The following is a 16,458-nucleotide window of genomic DNA, read 5'->3' as shown; positions in this document are numbered from 1 at the left end:
GCACACTGAACACTGCAGGAGCCCCTGACTCGGGTCCAGGATCCTGCTGAGCTGAGTCCCAGTCTCCTCCAACATGTAATGCCTTTCACTCTGCCTCATCTGCACAGGGTGAAGACGAAGGGAGACGGTCTTCCCCTGGCGCTCAATCCTCCATCATTAAGAGGACGAACCGTTTGCCCGACGTTCACCTGACACGTACGAGACAAATCGTCTACTGTGTCATCAGCTGAGAGACGAGAGGAGCGGGGGACGTCCTTCTGAGGGATGTGACACAACATCAGCAGAAATCCAACAAAATAAATGACCCACAATTCACCTTTTGAGCTCAAACCTGTTTACATATGGTACAGTCTAACTCCTGAGCACCTATTTCCTGTCCAACGTGACATAAGCGGTTCTTTCTTCTACATCAGAGAAGTGTTGGTGACAGATTAGAACCACAGAGAACTGATTCTGGATCAGGAAGTGGCTCCGTTAACTTCCCTGGTGGAAAAGGGGTTACTGTGATATTAAAAGAAGGGAATGATGGCACTGCATTGCTTCTGTGTTTTTCTTTTCTTGACAATCAGTCACACATCAGGTTGATCATGAGATAAACGATGAGTCAAACAGAAGCGCTCCTTCGCCCGGCTCTGAGCACTGTTCAGATTCTTCACTCTCACAATGGAAGACGAGTCTCAGAACAAAGAGAAACAGCCCTGTGTCATATTTAAAGGATTAAATGTGTGCTTGACAAGCTGGTCGATTCTCCACGACACCGTGTAACAGCGGTTGTGTTATTCCCGTCATAACAGCTTCTGGTGATTTCACTTTTACAACACATTATGAGCAATTATTGCCATATTCAATGGGCGTGAGTTCCATCTGGCTCAATGGGCTGGAAGCGCGTCTGTGGCGAGCCAGAGGAAGATCAGCTCTTTATGCTGGTTTACACAATTCCCTCTCCTATCTGCAGCTCTCACATCAGATCAGCGCCGGGCTCAGTGAGTTAGTCATCTGTTCGTACGAAACAGGAAGTACCACGATGAACAGCCCCCCCACCCCCCCCCTCCCCCGCCGAGCTACACCATCTCATCCAGAAAACAAACGTTGTTAAAAAGGAGGACGAGAGATAACAGGCTCTGAGTCGTTGAGTGAACTCAGATTCAAACTGACTGTGGTTTGAAACAAGTCAAAACAAACCCATAAAGAACAGTGCAGTTGTATTAGAGGCATAAATACAGCAAGAAAATATACAGATTAACTTAGCAGATATCTTTTGCTAATAACATTATTATCAGTAGTTCAAGAGGATATACAGATGTTCACCTTGTTTCCACAGATTTCATGTCCAAACCCAAACAAGCCAGAGAGATAATGAACCAAGTCCGACCTGAACCCGCCAGGCATTCTGGGTTTTTGGGGTCTGAACCCGACCCAATGTCTGAAAACCCCCATTACAGGCATGTGCAACTAAATCAGAGAGTCCAAACAAGGTGACCGAACCCGACCTGAACCTGAGTGTCGGGGGCTCAGGACTGGTATTCACCCTCTAGTCAGGATATGTAAGGAAGTGATTCTTCATTTCAAACAGTAAAAAATAAAACCTGATGCAGTAGAAACCTCAGATTCCCTGACCTCGCCTTCTCATACTTCATGTCCGATACTTCATTTCCTATACAGGATTCCAATACAGTGTGTGCAACTAAGCGTTTAAATGTACCACAGATTCAACCGTTAAACAACAGAAAACACAGAAAATCACAGACAGGCCTCAGCAGAATATTTCAAACAATGTGTATTCGTGATGGAGAGTTCAGAGCACATCTGAAAAACAGTCCTTTAAAGGGCTGTTGTCTGAAAATGAAAACTTTACCTCCACGAGCTCGACGGCAGCACAAACTCCAGGAACAAAGTCGTGAGTCCTGACCCGCTTTCGCAAAATGAGTAAACAATCTCGAATTCCTTCTAAACTGTACACGTAGCGCTCGTGTCAGGGGAGAGGATTACCCATAATCCTTTGCCTTTCCTGCCCTGCTGCCTTTTTGCCTTGAGGCACGACCCTCTGGTGGCACAAATCCACAGAAGAAGAAACATCCTCCTTTACTCTTTCACCCCAAAAACACCCCCCCCCCCCCCCATCTGTCTTATGTCTCCTTTCCCCTTGGCTATATTTATATTTCACATACAGAACGTTGAGGGGCGAATCTGAGGGGATGATACTCTCTCTTCTGTCAACTCGTGATGTAAAAGACAAATAGCGTCCTTGCCTTCGAACTGTGTCTCCTCGGAACAAATCAGTTTAGTCTCTGTTGCACCGACAGAGATGCTCAGAAACATATTTACAACAGCAAAACGCATACAAATAAATAATCTGAGGAATTCAAAATATCCAGTGCTGGCTTCTTTCCCCCTTGTACAGTGGCCAGCAGCCGTCTTATTTACAATGTGCACGGAGACTGCCGAATGAGGTTAGTCTGAAGGAAGGAAATCATCAAGCAGCATGTTTAGACACCGCTACTGCTAACGAGAGGCCGAGAGGAGAGGAGGGGAAGCTACTGATAACTAGCACTAGAGGAAAGGTTTAGTGGCTAGTAGTGGTAGTAGTGTTACCCCCAGAGGGAAGAGGGGGAGGGAGGGGGGGTTCTGAGGTGTATGAGTCGTCCCTGCTCCTTAAAGGCAAAATGAGGACTCCTTCTCTTTCTCGTCTGCAGTGGACTGGCCTCATTGCAGTGGTGTGTGGAGGCGGTGGTGGGAGGAGGGGCTGTGGACGGGGCCAGGACGGGGGACCTGGAAGAAGGGGGGGCAGGGGGGGGCTGCGTCCCACCCCTCAGGGATAGCCGTCATCCTCCAGACTGAGAGCCACGCGCTGCAAACAGCAGATAAAGAGACGGTTACCTCAGAAGGGTTGGTGAAGGAGAGAGAGAAAGAGAGAGAGAGAGAGAGAGAGGAAGAGAGAGAGAGATAGAGAGAGAGAGAGAGAGAGAGAAAGAGAGGTGGAAGCGAGATAGAAAACAGACGCAGATTCCAGTTTAGGTGGAAGCCAGGAATTAAGTTTCTCTCCTCTGACAGCCCTCGCTTTCCCTGACCTTCCTCTTTACCCTCTTTCCCACCGGCCTCGTCTTCCTCTTTCTGACCCACACAAAGCCAACCTGACTCCTCTGGCGCTCTGAGTCGCCACAGGAAGAAGAAAGAAAAGGAAAAACAGGAGGAAGCAAACAAGGACAAAAGATTAAATGACAATATGAGAGAGAGATTTGTAGAGGAGGTGAAGAGTAGAGTTTTCTCTCTTCAGTCTTTCACTGAGGCCGGTTGTTACTTCGTCCTTGAATCTTAATACGACTCAGCTGAGCACCTGTTTTCTCTGTGTGTGTTTGTGTGTCTGTGTGTGTGTCTGTCTGTGTGTGTGTGTGTCGGAGTCTGTCACCATGCCAGTGATACCCAGAATTCTTTGCCTCCTTCCTCTACGGAGCAACACAAAGAGATCTGTGTTACCATGCCAACCGATCAAAGCGCTACTCCCCCCCCCCCCCCTTAATCCCCTTTTAGCTGCCCCCCCGCCCGCTCGCCGATACTTAAAACCAACAAATATATTCACTAAACGTGTGGAGTGTCCTGATGACGAGTGCACTCTGCATCTAAGTGCATGTGAGAGCAAACCCCGGCTCTGTGCATTTAAAATATGAAAATCTGCATTGAGGGGAAATCAACAGGCGGCTCTGCAACTGTCCTCCATTCGGACTCCTGTCCCCCCCGCTTTCTTTTCTTTTACGCTGTGATGAAATGTAAAAGCTAAAGTTCATATAACGGACGAGTAATGTCATGGTGTTACTGTGCAGTGTGCTCTACTTGTCTTACTTCAGAGTCAGTCCTCTTCCTCCTCAAAGGCATCTCCACACTGAAATAACTCTCCTCTAATAAACAGATGCCATTCACACACCTCGGTCTCCCTACACCGACTTTCCTCTTTGACGAGCTCTGCTGCCTCGTGGCTCATGTTTCCTGGCGTCTAGCGAGCGCACCGGACATTTTTTGGGGATTCTTTCGCAGCTGCTTTTTGTAAACAAAGGATGATATTTGCCTGTTGATGAGTTTTGTCAGGAAACATGTCTTCAAGGTTCAGGACAAATAGATGTAGAAATAAATGGGACGCCAGGTTTGGGGATGAGGCTCTGATAAACATATGTACTGTATGATTATGGTCTATGAAGGTGAATGATCATGGGAAACTGGTGAAGGGCTTCTGTGTGTGTGTGTGTGTGTGTGTGTGTGTGTGTGTGTGTGTGTGTGTGATTCCAGCTTGTGGACGTGTGCGTGTTCAAGCCTGGTCCTTCTCTCCACCAGGCCTACGCGTGACAACAAACAGGTTTCTCCAAACCCCAGCGCGTCCTCCCATATCTCAAAAATACTCCTTCCCTTCCACCGCAGATCCTCTCATTTGCCGCTGGAGAGCATCGGCGCCCCTGAGTACCAGTGAGAGTTGCTGTCTGTGATGCCGCCCCCTAGTGGCAGCGCTATGAACGGCTGACTGTGGCTGCCACTCACTGCTGGGTAGACGTGGCCGACGGACTCGCTGTGCCGCCCGATGTGGATCTCGTCGTCGTCCTCCTCCGTGGTCTTGCGGTACACCGGGTTGTCGAAGTTCATGCTCTTGGTGTTCTTGCGCCGCCAGTTGCGCCAGACCAGGTAGCCGCCGCTGCAGAGCAATCCGATGACCACTGTGGCAAGGATAGGGACTGCATGTGTTTAACACACACACACACACAACAACAACACACGGCGGGAGCGTTAACACAGCCCAGGGGACACAGAGCGGCGCTTTAAGCACTGTTTCACACACACACAAACACACACACACACACACACACATTCCTCCAAGTTCTGAGGGCTCATTATTTTGTGACTTTGATTTTTAAGTCAAATGAAGGATAACCCCTATTTGGTCGGGGAACAAAATCAAAGAAAAAGGTGGGCGACAATCACTACCTCTTGTGTTTGAGGTGAAGAAGCAGGTTCTGGTGCCACAATCCTTTGCTCTAGTCCATATAGGGTGCAGATATAGTTATATATAATTATATAATATGTACTATAGTAGAAAGCACCCTATATTTAGTTTTTAATTACTTTCTACATGAAGAACTCAGTTTCCATCAATTATCTTTTATAGTATATTTTGCTAGAAACTGGAAAAGACGGCTAAAACGATGAGCCTTCATTTTGCAGACATACATTATATTACATTCCATCAATTATACAGAATGATCAAAAACAAACAAACACATGCACAATTAGCAAACAATAAATGCCCGCAGGCACACACACACACACGCACACACACACAGAACAACACATTGATTACACATTTTAGGCGTTTTGAATGAAACCCCAGCAGCTGTTATTAGCATAGTAAACCAGTGGTGCTACACTGAGGCAATGATTTACAATTTTGCACTCGCCTGGGTAAAAAAACAAAAATGAAACACTAACTGCAGACGGTCGGACTGAGGTTATGGGAGGAGAATGGAGGGGGGGGGCTATGAAAGGATGGAGAGGAGACAGAGAGGAGAGAGAGAGGTTGGAGGATTCGAGATAAGCTCTGTCTCTCTCCTCTCATTACCATATCAGCATGACTGCCAAGCTGCCCTGTAGGACCCGTGTGCAATGTTTACGTATGAGTGGATGTGTGTGTGTAGACGGGGAGAGAGAGAGAGAGAGAGAGGGAGAGAGAGAGAGAGGGAGGGAGAGAGAGAGAGAGAGAGAGAGAGAGAGAGAGAGAGAGAGAGAGAGAGAGAGAGAGAGAGAGAGAAAATGCAGGGAGGGATGGAATGAAAGGAAAGAGCTGAACCAGATGTGTGTCAATGAGGAGAGATAAAACCAGTGTGTGTGTTAGTGTGTGTGTGTGTGCATGTGTGCGTGTGTGTCTGCATCAGCAACATAAGCCCCATCTAATTGCTCTCTTGTTGGATAGGCACTTCAGATCCCTGAAACAACGGGCTGGAAACCCCAGATCTGCCTTTGTTCTTCTCTAACACACGCACTAAGAATTCTCCCTGGTTTTAAATAAAAAAGCTTTTGTATCGTTTAGAACATTTTCACTCCAATTACAGAGCGGCACAACAGCCCCGCTTCAGCTAATAAGCATTGTCGGGGCTGTTGTTCCCTGGCGGAGGAGCTGTGGGTGGGCACGCTGCGTACGGAGGGAACGGGGGGGCAGAAATCGGGCCCTGGCGGAACCTCCACCATAATTAATGTTTCCAAGCTGCCAAAAAAAAAATCAGAATGGGGGGATTTATGTGCCGCGATGGGGGACGGGCTGGGGGACGGGATTGGACAGGGTTAATGAGCTGGTATCTCAATCGTTGAGAATGAAAAGAGGGAAAATAACAGTTCCCATAACTAATCAAAGTGTTCATATTAGGGATGAAAGAGATCTCAATTAACGCCATATTACCACATACTGCTGCTTTAAGGTCATCTGAGCATTTAAATGATTTCTCGGTTAAGTTAAGGCATGAATGTTTTACTTATTTCCATAAATTTAGATTTGAATCAAGAGCTAATAGAAGAGATTAACTCTGCCAAGCTGGAAACATGCATTTCCCCTTGTACGTCTCACCTTCATTAACATGGTGCAGTGATGAAATGATAATGTATATCGTAAGTTTCCACTGCTCCAGGGCAGAAATCACTATATTATCTCATTATCCACCGTTCAGCCCTTTTGATATTTCCTCCTTCTCAAACCCTGATGTGTTCTCAGTCCGCTGGGTCACAGAACGAGGTCAGAGCCCTGGATTGATAGAAGCGTGAGTGTAACGTACGATCCGAAACAGAAGCATGAGCTTAATGCAACAACAGCTGCTTGTGAGTTTAATTCATCATTTGCTGAAATATCTCTAATAATGACAACACACACACACACACTCAAACATCCCCAACACGTTCATACAACACTTCTTTTTGTTATAAAATCAAAAGATAGACTCATTTTAAATCAGTGAAGTGGGGGTGAAAACACACTGTGGCCCACATGCAGGTTTGGACACACACAAACACAAAGTCAAACACAATAATCTGCAAACACAAACACACAAGACGGAGCAGCGAGGAGGGAGAAGCAGGCAGCCACACGGAGTCGGGTACTCACCGATAGGGATGACTATCCCCAGAACAGCCACTGTGATGTTGTTACCTATGAGGTAGTGATCACTCGCAGCTGAAGAGAAGGAGAAGAAGAAAGAAAAACTTAAAAACTCAGCAGAAAGTTTTGTTCCAGAGCATCTTGTGAGTGTAACCCTAACCCTAACCCGACATCTAGGGAAGAAACTTGGCATAGTTGATCCCCGAGCCCCTTATCCCAACCTTAACCATCAAATATAAATTCCTAACCTCATTCTAACCCTAAGAACCAAGTCTTCACCTCAAACATCCCATTAAAAGTGGGTCAGAAAGTGAGGACCGGCCCAACTTTCCCCAAATGTCCTCAATCTGAACTTAGATTTTCTCGAGGGACATCCAAAGGGTCCAAAGATTAGAAGAGAATATAATCTTAACAGGAGACAGATTTCTATTTTGTGAGTTTATTCACTAGCTCAAAGTTATAAGTAGCATGGAAACATATGTCTGTTATTTACTATGTGTAGGGGCTCCCGGATGATTTTGTCATCTAGCTCTCTATCTCCGACCAAACAGAGATTGGCTCCATTTATCATGTGACTACAGACAAAAAGCTACAGACACACTTGCTGCAAACTTTAATTAACAGCCATAAAAAATCCTCAATTCACACATTTGTTCCTCAGACTGTGTTTCTGTGCTTTGGGGCTAAAAAGAGGAAACTTCTCACTTCATGAATCAAACCAAGGAGCCTCATTAACTTGAGATAAACTCTGGAATTGTTTCCTGCTCATTGGACTTGTAGAGAAATCTCCCCAATCCTCTGACAGCGCCACAGCATTCTGTTTAACGCTGCTTAAAGATTGATGAATATTACAGCCATGCACACCAGCTGTTTTATTTTTTTATCATCCATCCTGGTTGAACACGACAGCAGCCGCAGCACCACACGTTGGGAGCAGCTGATGCCGGCGAACTCGACAGTGTGCGGCGAGTTAGAAATGATAACACATGGCCCGTGGGTTTGGAAACACGCCTCGTTCATGCCCCATTTTCTCCTCCACCTCTCATCTGAAGAGCGCTTGTGGTGGAGCGAGGAGGAGCCTGACAACTTCAGAGGAAAAACATGTTCCTGCCTCTTAGAAATTCTGAAAAAACCCAGATGAGACCAGCTGCAGCAGCCATTCTCTTTAATTCCCAAGAAATCACTTTCTCTCCTTCCTCTTTTTTGCCGTGCTGTCGCTTCTTATCCTTATAAACGTGTTTTTTCTCTCACAACAGTGTCATTTTCTTCCTGACTCCCTTGCCTCCCTGCTGGAAGCTGTACTGTCACGTTCCTGTTTGTGCTTGCTCCTCTCCGGCGTCTTTATTGCTCAACACTTTTCCCTTTTTATTTAACAGTCCTTAGATTTACTTTCCCTGGCTCGTTTTCTCATTTCCCCGTCCTCCTCTTGTCTCTTCCCTTTTCCTCCGACTCTCACACCCATTTAAAACTTCCATTATCCGTCCCCCTGCTCATCTCTCTCTTACCTTTGTCATCCCCGAGCCGCTCGCTCTCCTGATTTTTCACTATAATGAGAAATGTCTCTGGTGTAAATGCAATATTGTAAAATCTGGGTTCAAACACAGTACAGCCGCTGACACTCTTTCTCACCAACCCACCCACTGCTATCTTCTCCTGCATCTCGTATTCTCTCTCCAGACAATAGGGCGCGACATTCTAATAAAATACTTCTATATTAACGACATGAAGATGTTCTTAAATTATAGAGAACCGACAAGTTATTGGTTTGTTTTACGGCTGATATTGTTATCAGCAAAATGAAAACTTGTATTTTACGGACGAAACGCAGCAGGAAAGATTGTGCTATTTATTTGGTCGCCCGTTTCCTTTAAAGTTATCAAAAGTTTATGATAAAAACTGTTAAACACAAAGTCCCCATTAAGTTTCTTTGTAATGCGAGTTTGATGATATCTTTGGAATTAATTACTTTAATTAAACGTCATTAGTATAGTAAATTATACACATTATCTAACGGCACTTTACATCGTAGGGTCGAGATAATCATTTTTTTATAGAGAAACCCGACAGTTCTCAAAACACTTATACAACGTGGAGAGAAAAATACCATTGCCAATTATGTTTTTAATATATACCAGGCAAAATATAAGCTTCATATTTTTTATGACCTATTATCGGTATCAGCATTAGCCCGAAAAAGCCTGTATCCACCGGGCTCTACTAATCCTTATGAGCAAAGTGGTGACAAAAGCAACTAATTTAGATGATAATGATTATTTCACTGTTGTGAGGAGCAGTTTGGCTCCTTACGTCCATGTTGATGTCTGCATACAGGAACTGCTGGAAGAACTATACAGCTGGAAATACAGATTTCAATATAATTATCCCAGTGTGGTTTGCAGCCCAGCGGTTTATCATTTTTTTGTTTTGCCGCTCTATCAAGGATTCCTTTCTGCTTCCAAATGCAATTTAAGTCTCGGCTCGGCTTTGTGAGCCGTCGTTACTGCTGCTACATTCTGCTGTCATTGTTTGTCTGGGCAACAAACTGTAAAACAGCATTTCTCTGGCACGCAACGAAAACTCAGTTTGTTGTGAGAACAAAAGAAAGAGAAGAAGAATCCTGCCACAGAGGGAGAGTGAAAGAGAGGGAGAGAGAGGGAGAGAAAGAGAGTGAGGGAGAGCGAGAGGGAGAGGGAGAGCGGCTGTCAGAAAGTGAGGATGAGTGATGAGAGGTGCAGGAAGAGAATGGAGGGGACTGTCGTTTGTTAGCTCTGACAGCTCTGTTACATGCTGCTCATGAGGGACCAACAGGGAACAGACTGAGAGATGTGTGTGTGTGTGTGTGTGTGTGTGTGTGTGTGTGTGTGTGTGTGTGTGTGTGTGAGGGAAAAGCAAAGAAAGAAAGATGACATCCAGTAGAAAGACAGACGGTGAGAGAGATGGAGAGAGAGATGGAGGTGAAGCCAGAGAAGGGAGGGAAACTCATGTAAGTGGTAGTTTTCAGCTCCACGCTGCTTTAGTGGCAGGTGGTAGCTGTAGCGACGGCAGATGGACGAACACACACACTAACACACACTCTGTGCAAACACTCGCTACACACAACCGCACATTGCCCTGCACAGACTCACCACGGTCCTTACCTCTGTGGGAGAGGTTGCCGTTGCTCTCTCTCTGGATGCTGTTGGGGGCCACGGGGCCCAGCAGGGGGGTGGAGGTGGAGGTCTGACCGGTGCTGGTGAAGCTGGTTGTCTCCGTGCTGGTGGCTCTGGGGGTCCGAGCCTGAGCCGTCGTGGTGGCTCTGGGTCTCTGAGGAGAGGCTGTTGTCGTCGGGCGTCTGGTGGAGGGCCTGTGCGTGGTGGTGGTGGTGGTGGCGGCGGTACTTGTTGTGGTCGGGGGTGTTGTGGTGGGGGTGGTGGTGGTGGTGGTGGGGACAGGTGTGCTGGTTGTTGTGGCGCTCGTTGTCGTGGTCGTGGCTGGGGCTGTTGTCGGGGTTGTGGTTGGAGCAGCTGTCGTGGTCGTTCTGGGTCGAACTGAGGAACAGGACAAAAAGATTTGAATCACAGCCACCGAGCACATCATATATTTCTAATGGCATCTTCCCCCCGAGGCTGTGAGGCTGTGGCGGGTTACAAAAACCTCAAGGCAGAAATATCCTTAATAATCAGATATACAGTGGGATGACAAGGTGCAGGACTGTCACGGCAATTGTAGCACAGAACCAACCGATGGAGCTAATCAGAATAAATGGCCAAACTAGCTAAGATCTGGACAAACCAGTCAACAGTAAGTAACTAGTTGATGTCACCTCATTTAGCCTGAGCTGTAGATTCACTGAGGGGATAGAGGCCTAAATATATCATCTACCTTTACCTCACTTGTCCAAACACAAGGTACCACACTTTGTGCATTAAGGAGAACTACTTCACTAATGTGGGGGCTGTGTTGGGAGAACATGGGGACAGGCTGAGTGGTGAAATGAGGTCGGAGGAATGACGCCGGCGGACTGGAAACACTGGTAAGCTCAGGGAACCCCTGACCCACTTCACGTGACAGAGACACTTTTAAACACAGGTATACAATGCACCGAAGGAATCGGCTTTTCAGTCCATTATAATCTATTTAAATAGATTTAGAGACATTGTTCAGGGACGATACTGAGAAATACTGGATTCAGATAAAAGCTACAACCTTGAAAATGCCTTATTATTAAGAAGTGGGTTTTAATAGTCACACCTTTGTATTTTTTAAAGATAAATCGTTTATTGTACATATCTAACTCACAGTTTATTACCAGTTTATCTCCTTAAAGGTTAAACTTCAGGGCTTGAGTTTGAACTCATGTCTGAATATGGGAGGCAACAACTCTCTTGCTGAACCAACAAAGAAATGAACTTAAACAGAACCTGTCAGCAACTTGTGAAATGTTCCCAGAGCTTCATCCACAAACAAGAAACCCTCTAATACACTGAATAGTTTAAAGGAGAGCATTTATTTATAGATTTCTATTAATACTTAATACTTGAGGTGGAGCGATTTGAGCAGAGTTGAAGGTGAAGCTCCACTTTTAAAATCCACATGGTCCGACACTCTGAGGCAGACTTCATGCCTCGTCAGGTTCCTTCAATCAGCTCCCCAGTTAATGGGATTGACTGGTTCCCAGTGTGATCCACTCACCTACAGCACAGCGCCTCATGTCCGGCCCCAGCTCCATTCCTTCAGGACAGGCACAGGTGTACTTGGGGGAGTGGTCTGTGATCTGAGGGGCCTTCAGACAGAGGTACTCACAGCCGCCGTTGGGTAGACTGCCCATGTTACAGGTGTCGGGAGCTGGAGGGACGAGAGATAGAGCAGATAAAGAGGAATGAAGGGAGAACATGAGCACAGAGGTTTAGTTGTACTGTAGAAGGAATAGTTTGGAAGAACTGAAGACAGAGAAGCCATTTTGGTTACGTTAATTATCGAAGGTGTCAATCAATAGGAAAATTTGGGAAAACCACAAAGATGAGAGAAAGATCCTGTAGAAAAGAACCCAAACTGTATTCAGATATGAAAAAAGGCTCTGGACCTTCTCCAGACTCTGGATTTCACATATGAATAATACACTAGAGTAGATTTTCCAGATTAGAAAGCGTCCACAACATTCAGGTGAGCGGTGGCACCCGGCTGGAGCTTGCAAGAGGAAGTTGTCTTTCCATGTTGACGTCTTCATGTAGTAGTCCAGGGTCTTGAACCTATTCAGCCCAGGATCAGATACTTGCACACTACTTCCTACCTAATAACCGTTTTGTGCAACATGCAGCAAAGCAACATAAAATCGAAACCTGAGCTTTCACAGTGTTTCATTTAGGGAGCAGTATTCATTCCAGAGGCTATTTTCCGGTCCACTGAAGAGATGCTCGGGTTAAGACGAGGGTCTCTAAACTTTTCTCCTCTATCTCTCCACTCAAATGAAACATTTACATGTTTTTTTCCCCAGCTGCAGAATCTTGAGTGGTGCAAAAACATTGCTCCTCTTTGCCATGTGTACGGGAGGCACCAGAACTAGGTCAGGTCGCGGTCGATTCTGCCTCCTGATTCGGTTACGAAGCGACACATCAGAGGAACCGGCAGCCATCAGGGGAGGAAGCTGCACAGCTCACAACGCACAGAGAGATTTTAATAATCTGGGAATACACGTGTGCTCCAGTACAGTGTCTCTGCGTAATGAGCACGGTACAGTTGTATGAACAGTCTAAATGAAATTCTTGGAATCTGCACATATACCTGCTTTCCGTTTTAATGAGGAATGAAGCTCTTTGGGAATGTCATGACCCAATCTGATGAATTCTACAGTGGTGGAAGAAAAAGTGGGAACAGGGAAGTGAAGAGAAAGAGAAAAGGATGCAACGGGAAAAAGGAGGAAAGAACGATTGTTCTTAAGTTGCAGCAGCTGCAGCGTCCCGTCCTCTCATTCTGAACCACATCCCCTCCCATAGGTGCAGAGGAAGAACAAAAGCTTCAAAGAACAACCGCACGGATAAAAAAGAAATACATAGATAAATAATTAAAGAGGCACAACAAAGAGAGTCAGGAAGAGCGGATCTTTTTATGACGTGTGTCAAGAAGAAATGAACACATGTTGATCAGGGTTAACGGAAGATCCATGAGCCGTCATCTTCTGCTGTTCGGTTCAGTTTCTCTTTGGATTAATATACAGTATATAATAAACATATATGAAAAGTGAGAGAGAAGAACATGAATGTGAAAGAACTGGAAGAGAGGAGGATCATCTTGTAAACTGCCTCAGTCAGGGTGATATTTGATCAAATCTTCATTTAGCCCACTTAGGCCCGGTTGTTTCATAACTCGCTCTCAGAAGCAGTTTGGAGGAAACGTGCTGAATTCTGTGATATTTTCTCTCTGAGCAGAAGTCTTGATTTATTAATGAGGGAACGCAATTAGCTCCCCACTGACACTCAGACAAGACTGCTCTGAGCGAGGGGAGAAAACAAAGCATGAAAACAGACTTATGGAAACAAATTGCTAGAACACACTGTCAAACACACAGAAGTACACACACACACACACAGAGAGACGCCAGCACCTGCACACACACGCATGGAGAGATGCACACACCTGGGCATGCAACCATCCCTATAACTAATAATAATAAACACATCAGTTGACATGCCAGCCACATACTGTGTGTTTGAACACACAGTTCATTGTGTATGACGGCTTTAAAAATGGTTTTATCTGAATATAGAAAAATTCAGGGATTTGTTGGCAGGGAGAGAAACATAGAGAGGAATCACATGTTGTACTTGTCAGGATATTTGAATCTGTACAAACTATTGGCAAAATACTTGGACGGGCAAAAATTGGCAAACTTGTTTCTCTCACGTATGAGAGAGAAACAACTTCATTGTAACCATCAAATGCATCTTAAACTATGAGGTCTAACTGTCTACGTGGATGGTAACTACATTACGGACCATAACGAGCGGATGCGTGGTGCAACAGCCAGAGAGAGCACACGGCTGCAAAATACTGCTACACACAGCTAGTTAGAGATATGTAATGTTAATTTGAGAGAGTGTAAAAGATGTGTTAGTTCATTATGTAACTGTGGCAGAGTCTAGATAAACATCGCAGAACAGGGTTGTATTATTAACTATTAACATTGCTGAAACTATTTGTTGTGTTCTTGTTGTATTACCTGCATCATTTGTTTAGTTGTAAAGCGAACTATTTAAATGAAGTTGTTGTTGTTGTTGTTTCCTTGTCTTACCTTTGGGCTGCCTCTGCTCATGAAACACCACGAGGTCCAGGGGGTTGTTGAGGTGCTCCGCCACCTTAGCCACATCCTGTCCCGTCAGTCGGTTGGCGCTGTAAATCGCCTCATCCTCCACGTCGGTCCAGTATATACGATCCTGCATCGAAAGAGAACAGAGGAAATGTACATATCACTGAGTGTTGAACCCTAAAGGCTTTTACACACCAGGCGGGTGATGAATAAACAAGTGAAAATGAATTTGCAGCGGCTCATTCTTTAGTTTAATCCAGAGATGATGAGCTCATTCTAGTGAAACTCCTTTAGTCTACAGAGAATTGTTACTTCATTTGTTCACTGTGCAAACACTCCTTCTGAAAAAGTTTAATATTCATCTTCTGTGTGAAAGTACGAGTGACAAAAAAAGAGGAAAAAGAAAGAATCATCTCATCGTTCCACAAAAACTTGTCGGGCTCAGTAAAAAGACTTCAGACACAATCAAATAAAATAAAAGGACTTAATGTGACTTGAACTTCTTTTTATTTATGAATCCCTTTTTTTCGATAAAACAAAACCCCCAAATATTCCGTTTATCAGCACATAAGGAAAAAGAAAAATTATCAAATGTTTCACTGAAGAAGCTGGAAACATATTTTTTTTAGTGAGAAAAAGTTTGTTTCCTCATATCCGATGATGAATTTACTGTAATTCAGACGCATGTCTTTTACCATCTGTAATGTAACATAATCCCAAGTGAACATTCACCATCATCTGCATAGAGCTGCAACGCATTTAAATAGAATAAATTACATTTAGTTTCATAAATATGTTAAACAGCGATTGTCCAAGGAAACTGTTCTGGGGAACTCTACATAAAGATTTTTTAGAGATGAAAGGATCCCAGTAAAAATATTCTGCAGTGTGCTGCAGAGATATATGCACATCCTAACAATGAATGTTTAATTAAATTAACATGCACTTAAATGCACCAGCTCTGTTTTAAATGCAGGGTCTTGTTACTGTGGCCAGTGGAGGCTGAAAAAGAAAAGTTCATATTCTACTTTTGCAGAAGCTGAATACTGTTTACATGTAAGGAAAGAAAGTATCTCCCACGTGTGATTGATATTTCCCCAGAGAGCTTCATGAACTCTGCACATTTCTCTGTCTGGTAACAGTTTCTTGTTGAATGAATACTGAGCGTGAACCTTGACCCAGCGCTGCAGTAAAGTGTCTAAACTGAGAATCATCATCTCTTGTATCCGACTAGTGTTCTACTGAAACTCTGAAATAAGGTGTGAACAAAGATGGATGTGTTAGATTGTTTATATTTGATCAGGTTAGTTCACACTGTCATTTAGGGGGCGGACATATAACTACCAGCAAATATTTTTTGATTCTGTCCTACCTTCCTGCGATTGGTCAGAAAGTTTTTTAATTTCAAAATAAACTTTGATACTGCAGACGGACAGAGCCTTGGGTCAGTTTGACTCGGAGCTCACCTCAGACTAAATGTGGCTCCAGTGGTCAGGGACTTGTTATTTCAGGTTGGACTGAGAGGTCTGAAGGTCTGAACCAAACCAGGTGGATGTGAAAGCCCTCTCAGAAAATATGTCTTCAACGTTTCATTACAGAACTCTGACCATCAGGTGATATCATAGTGATGCCAAACACTAACCATGGAAGACACTGGTATCATGTGGTAAATACATACTGGGACTTTCAGCTGCTGGTGTATGACTATAAATACCTGGTAGATATTAAAAGCCTGTTTTTGTACAGTAAATAAAATAATTTGAAGGACTTGTTCTTCCATTAGCTGCTTTTCTTTCACCTGGAAATAGAAGGATGAGCTCTACAGGCTCAAACCTGTGAGGTCTCTCTCTCGTCTTTCACCTCTGACTCTTTGTCCATTCACTCTCCTCCCTCTCACTCCTCCTCACATCCTCTCACTCCTCCTCACATCCTCTCACTCCTCCTCACATCCTCTTTGGTGAAACTACAGGACCACAGGATAGAAGCACAGGGTTTCCAAGGCAACTGCAGACGGCTCCTCTTACATTTCAATTAAGAAAATCACAGAAAATTATAG

At 44.7% G+C, this 16,458-nt stretch overlaps 1 protein-coding gene across 4 annotated transcripts in view; it reads right to left on the bottom strand.

Annotated features, from left to right (window-relative positions):
• Positions 1 to 2,114: 2,114 nt before the first annotated feature.
• lrp8 (low density lipoprotein receptor-related protein 8, apolipoprotein e receptor) overlaps positions 2,115 to 16,458 on the bottom strand; it is a 143,309-nt gene continuing 128,965 nt past the window's right edge. The window contains exons 14-19 of one of the 4 annotated variants that reach the window (XM_062395962.1): positions 14,388 to 14,529; positions 11,792 to 11,944; positions 10,258 to 10,647; positions 7,127 to 7,195; positions 4,525 to 4,715; positions 2,115 to 2,848 (exon numbers count right to left, since the gene is read on the bottom strand). In XM_062395962.1, coding sequence (XP_062251946.1) covers positions 2,810 to 2,848; positions 4,525 to 4,715; positions 7,127 to 7,195; positions 10,258 to 10,647; positions 11,792 to 11,944; positions 14,388 to 14,529 — 984 coding nt within the window. In that variant the 3' untranslated portion in view covers positions 2,115 to 2,809. Of the gene's footprint in view, positions 2,849 to 4,249; positions 4,716 to 7,126; positions 7,196 to 10,257; positions 10,648 to 11,791; positions 11,945 to 14,387; positions 14,530 to 16,458 lie in introns of those variants that run through there. The other 3 variants (XM_062395963.1, XM_062395960.1, XM_062395961.1) reach the window with 3 other exon arrangements.

This window comes from Platichthys flesus, chromosome 9, assembly GCF_949316205.1.
Source record: "Platichthys flesus chromosome 9, fPlaFle2.1, whole genome shotgun sequence".
NCBI lineage: Eukaryota > Metazoa > Chordata > Actinopteri > Pleuronectiformes > Pleuronectidae > Platichthys > Platichthys flesus.
This window is presented reverse-complemented; position numbering and strand designations above follow the sequence as displayed.